Genomic DNA, 6,000 nt, shown 5'->3' on the forward strand with positions numbered 1-6,000 from the left:
TGTGAACCCTGCACAGGAGATAGACACTTCTCCTAACATGCCAATAAGATTTTGAAACTAAGAGTACACAAAATAGTCATGACACCATTAAACACCTTCAACCAAATTTGAATTCAAATAATTCTTGAACTTCTGTAAATAAATCAGCTGTTCTTTTTTCCTCTTTTGAAAGTGTAACATTTATTTCCATTATATGCTGCTGAGCCTCCTCTGTATAAGACGGAACTGCATGATCAAAAATTCTCAGATGATAATTTCCTTAAGTATGGCATGTTTTCCAAGCTATACTTTCTATCCAAAGAAGAAAGTGTCATTGCTCTTCATGGCTTCCTAGGATGTGTCTACATTAGCATTTTTCCTTCAAGTCTCCTGCCACGAATAGCAACAAGATTCCCTGTCCACCAACATTTTTAGCCCCATATCTCCTCTAACCCTTAGAACACCAGCTTTCTTACCACTGTTGCTAACAGAAGAGTTACATCAGTAGGGGTGCAATGGTGGGAGATTAAAAAAAAAAGCTAGTGTAGATAAGATCCTAGTAGCTTCATATAGGATGAAGGAAGTGAGTTTATTGCCTTTTTGGCTAGTTAAGCAATCTCGGGGGAAAAAAAAGAGCAAATCTGGTAACAAAAGCTAAAGGCCTTTAATTCTGAATCAACTTAAATCAATATTCCAGAGGAAGGAGGCAGAGCACTTATAAATCTTCATCAGGAAACTTTCCAATCCAGTTAAAAAAAGAAACACCAGATATAAATATGTCAAGAAATATTTAAATAAACATCCAAAGTAGTTTGGTTTCTTCTTAATAGAAGCATACAAAAGACAAAAACCACATACATCAAAAATCCTTGTTTAATAGCTTCCCACTTAGCTTTTACATTTCTTTCAACAGCCCTAACTCTGTGTTGCCTTACTTTTGTAGGTTTAAATAGTATTTATTACCCCAATGCTTTAGTTATTTGCTCATCTAAAGGAGCTACTTAAAAATATAGAATTTGCAAACTACTCGGATTAAGTAGGTTGACTATAAAGCATGATTCAAAATGTGAAACATTCAGCAATTAAAAAAGACAAACTAGCGTCCATGAATAGACAAAGAAACAAATGCTGTTACGAAACAATTATCTCTAAGTATTAGTTCAAATCCCAGGTTTTCCTAAATCCTAGAAATTTCTGGATTAGGCACCTGTTACCAAAATAAGACATTTCAGATCACAGAAATTGCCACTGATTTATAAAATGTTGCCAGAAAACTCAGCTAAACACAAGTCTTTGTTTGTTAAAGTCTTTGTTAAAGTGGGATGCTCACTTTGGAAGAGAAGACGAATGAATTCAACAGTCAGCGTGTGAGGATTTGAGCTTCCCTTCAAAAATCAAGAAACATCGACAGGCTGCACTTTGACTAACTGACGATTTAAAAAAAAAAATCAATCTGAAATTTGGTGTTCTCGTCTTTCTAGAAGTTTGTAGGGAAGGGACCTCTTGTTTGAATGGATGGATGTACACAGCGCCCACCGAACTGACAGGCAGGGCAGTGAACAGAAAAAGAGCAACAACACTGAAGGGAAGTTGAGAGAGAGGAGACGCTACTTTCTGCTCAAGGAGTGGGAAGCATTTTGTAACACTGAACAGCTGCTTTATGCCGAGAGGGACGCCCGTTTCCCGACCGGCCGTCCCCCCCATTCATTCATGAACCGGGGAGAGGAAGGCGCCGCGCACACGCTGTGCTAGGTAGGCGGCCAGCTAGGGAGACAACGCCACTGCCGCTCTGCGCCTCTCACACTCACACATGCTGCTGAGGACTCCTCATCCGCCCGCCCGCTCTATTGTTTCTGTCCCACGCGGCTCACGCACCCAGCCCTCGTGGCACGGCACGACGGGCGGCGGGTAGAAAGGGGCTCGGACGCCGGCTACCGCGCGGCGCTGCGGACAGACCGGGAGGCTCTGCCCGGCTCATCCCCGCCCCGGGCCCCTTCTCCCCAAGTGGGGGTTGGGGGCAGAGGGGCCCCGAGTGTCCGGAGGGGACCGCTGGGACAGGGGCAAGAGAACCCCGGAGCGGGAATCGGGGAGTGCTGGGAGCGGGGCACCGCAGCCCAGGGCGGTCTCTCCTAGCTCACGCTCTTGTTCCTCTGGGGTGCGTGGGGGGGGGGGGGTCGCCTCACCTCCATGTCAGCTTCGCCCCCGGCAGGAGGTGGTGCCCCCGCGGCCTCGCTGCCGTTGTTAGTGGTCGCGGGGGGCGCGGTGCTGGCGGGGGGCAGGGTCTCATCCGGCGGCGGCTCCTGCTGCCCGGCGGACATGATCCCGGTGTGCCCGCCCCGCAGACAATAGCGGGCCGGGACCCCGCTCCCGCCGCGCCGGTTGGACGCAGAGGAGGAGCGACCCTTTACGCAGCTGCTGACGGGACCGGCTGGAGGGGATGGGGGGCGTCGCTCACAGACTCCGCGCTGAGGCCCCCGTCACTGCTGCCGCCCCGGCTTTCTCAGCGCGCTCCCCACCAACCAGGAACCAACCCAGCCGGCTTCCAGATCTCGCGAGACCTCTAGCAGGGAGTGAACGAGCCTGCGCGGCCACACGTCCCCTGTTGGGCAAGCCCCACAGAGCCACGAGGTGCTGCTACTACTACGAGTCTCCTACGAAAAGGGGGGCGGGGCGCGCGAGGCGTTGCGTCGGGACAACCGCAGGCTTACTGCGTCACTACTTCTTCTCCCCCTCCCCCACGCAGAGAGTAAAAGGAGCGGCGAGGCAGAGCCTAATGGGGCTCCTCCCCCCCTGCGAGCGTCACACGGGAGGGGGGATTTAGCCCAGGGTAGGCAGCGGGTTAGGTCACGTTGCAGGGCCCGGCGGAGGGCGGCGGCACGACGCCGGGCACGTGTTCGTGGTGGGTTGCGTTAGGACGGCCTGGCGAGGCAGCGCGTTAGGGCCAGTCCCACGCAGCTGTTATGTTAATTTTTAAAAAATTACCTTTACAATCACGGCTGCCTCTGTTTACGTGCCGGCTGGTTTGCGCGTTTTGCCAGACCGCTGAGCAGGGCCGCGCAGGGGGTTAGGGGCCCAGAGCAAAACTCTTCTAGTGAGGGGGCTCCTCCATCCTTCTGAAGAGTCTGGCCTAGGGGCCTCGGGTTCTTGAGAGCCTCGCTGCTTGGAAGCATCGCCCTTGAGGGATGGGTCTGTCCAGCTTCCCATGGTAGCCCGAGGACTGAGAGGAGCTGGTTTCACCTGGCCTACGGCACCAACGGGGCACCCTAGCCAGAGTGGTGCTGTGCCCTGTGCAATAGCTTGCAATGCTATTCCCATAATGGGGCCCAGCACCCCCTGCCTGATATTATTCCACAGGTTGAGGGACCCTTTCAAACACAGGGCAAACTGCCCCTTGTACGCTCTCCCCCCTGCCCTGGTCAGCCCTGGTGCCGATTAGAGTTTTTGTATAAGAGCTCTCCCAGCCACAAAATAAAACCACTCACGGAGGTGGGGTAGCTTCGTCAACAGGAGCTTGTACAGTTCAGGGGGGTGTTTTTTCACACTCTTGAGCAACAAAAATGCCTGAGTAGACAGAGCCTGAGACATGCAGTTTCCTAAACACTCTCCCTCAACTTCTGCAACAATTCAAGAGCTACCCATAAAAAGCTACAGTTGTCCTATGTAGAGATTTTAGCCGCTACATCTACAGTGGTTAGAGATCTAATGCCCGTAGCTCCTACCCCTTGCAAAAATAAGAGTTGCAAGGAACGGAAGACCAGATTTTTAAACATATGCAAGTGCCTAAAGATGCAAATAGGTACACAGACATTTTCAAAAGGCACCCAACTCCCATTCAGAGGGCCCTAGGTACTTTTGAAAATGCCACTAGATGCCTAGCTGCATCTTTAGGTACATAAATACCTTCTTAAATCTTGCCCTCAGTTCACCTGCAGAGCTGCTCAATACTACTATTCCTTTTTTCTGGTCCACAGAATGGTATTGAGGGGATTAGTCTACTGGGGTTTTAATACTATACCCATTACCATGGTATCAGAAACTGAAGCTGTAATAAGAACTGTATTTGTTACAAGAAGAAAGAGTCAGCTTATATTATTAACAGACAGTTTTTTGAAAAAATGAAGATTCTATGCTGGTATGATTGTGTGCACACGTACAAAGATGCCCAGCTATCAGGACTTTTAACTATGATGTACCTAAAATGTACCACTGATGCTGCTGAATCCTTTGAAGATATTCCATTATGATATCTCTGAACTGATAGAACATATTAAAAAAATAAAACCTAGGTGAAGATGCAGTGAAGCAGAGGAGTACCAGTGGCAAAGCAGTTAAAATATCTAGCCTTATTAGACTTGTGTGCTAAGTACCTTGCATAACCAGGTGAGTAATTATCTGATGCAAAAAATAAATGTCAAGAATGCAAGTGTTCACCCTGTAAATAAAAAAGTAAAATAAATATTGGAAATGACATCATTCAGCTGTTTGTTTTTCCTACTTTTCTTTCATGTGAATTTTTAAAAATGGAATGATTTGAAAATCATTGCTCATTCTGCTTCCTCTCATGGCCAATAGGTTAAAAAAAGTATGGCAAACACACAAAGTGAGGAGACTACCACACCTTGTGCTAAAAAGGAAAAGAAGGTCTCTAGTACGCAGCATATTAAAACAGTCTTCTGTCCAAGTACAAACAGGGTCAAAATCCACTTAGTTTCCAAGATCAGGTATTTTCTTGGTCGTATAGTCACAAACAGTTATTCCTCTTCGACAGGATTCTTTTATCATTTTCACACCTGCAGTTAACAGGATTGGTTGTTTTCAGTGGAAAAGATAGATATATGGGGGGCGGGGGAGAGACTTTAAAAAAAACAAAAAAAACAAAGTTTCTATGTTTAATGTCTTTTAAAATTAAGACTGAGTAAATAAAATTGAAAGTAACAACAAGGTTATTGTTAAAAAAAAATCCAAAGCTCAGACAAAAACAGTGGTGCCTGAATTTTCACTAAAGCATTAGGCAAGTAGCAAGAGCTAGAAGGCAGTGGTTATTACATTCAACAATATTTATCATTTATGATGGCTAGCATCTTCTGTGCTATGCCATAGCATCACATTTTTATATCACAACATAATATTTTGTCTTACCAGTATTAGTTTTGAGACATAGGCCATGTCTACACTTACAAGCTTACAGTGGCACAGCTGTACCGATACAGCTTTGATGCTGTAAGAGCACTTGTGTAGCTGTGTTATGCTGATGGGCGAGAGCTCTCCCGTTGACATCATAAAACCAGCTCAGTGAGCAGTGGTAGCTATTTTGACAGGAGAGCATCTCCCACCGACATACACCAGCAAAATTTATGTCACTTGGGGGTGTTTTTTTCACACTCTTGAGCAACAAAAGTTTTGCCAATATAAGTGCTATTGTAGGCATGGCCTCAGTGTCCTAAATCCTTGAATCTCAGTGCTTTCCTGTAAAGATAAGGATGACAGTCATTCTTATTTTCACAGGACCTACCCTGTTTGTATATGTTCATCACATTGTAGAGAATTTTAAAAAATCTGTAATTTTGAGGGTTGAAAAATATAGGAGACAAAATTACTAGTTGCAGTTCATCTGCATGTATCACAATGTAGGCCCTTCTTCTGTAATAAGTTGCATACATACATACTTCTGTGCCCCTGTGGAGCAGTTTGCAGTAGCAGGACCCTAGATTTTAAACTCTTTGGGCCAAGAATGTAATGTTATTACATGGCACTGAATGAAGTTATGAGGTGCAATTTTATCCCACACCAGGGGCATTTGAAGATGGCAACCATTAATTGTCTCCAGTGTTTCTTTTCCCCCTTACTGACTAGCATTTTCTCTCTCCCTTTTCTCTCTGTCTTTGACCTTGAAAAGGCAGACCCATTTTTGTTCAAAACTTTAAAAAAAAGTTCACTAAGGTAGAGATCAAAGGTTGGTGAACGCTTGACAAAAATTATTAGCAACTGAAAACATCACTGTAGAATGGAAATAGGGAACCA

At 46.0% G+C, this 6,000-nt stretch overlaps 1 protein-coding gene across 1 annotated transcript in view; it reads right to left on the minus strand.

Moving 5' to 3' along the window:
• Positions 1-2,544, minus strand: part of SMARCA5 (SWI/SNF related, matrix associated, actin dependent regulator of chromatin, subfamily a, member 5) — a 50,507-nt gene extending 47,963 nt beyond the window's left edge. The window contains exon 1 of the mRNA XM_054028900.1: positions 2,163-2,544. Coding sequence (XP_053884875.1) covers positions 2,163-2,297 — 135 coding nt within the window. The 5' untranslated portion in view covers positions 2,298-2,544. The remainder of the gene's footprint in view (positions 1-2,162) is intronic.
• Between the last annotated feature and the right edge of the window lie 3,456 nt (positions 2,545-6,000).

Source organism: Malaclemys terrapin, chromosome 5 (assembly GCF_027887155.1).
Source record: "Malaclemys terrapin pileata isolate rMalTer1 chromosome 5, rMalTer1.hap1, whole genome shotgun sequence".
Taxonomy (NCBI): domain Eukaryota; kingdom Metazoa; phylum Chordata; order Testudines; family Emydidae; genus Malaclemys; species Malaclemys terrapin.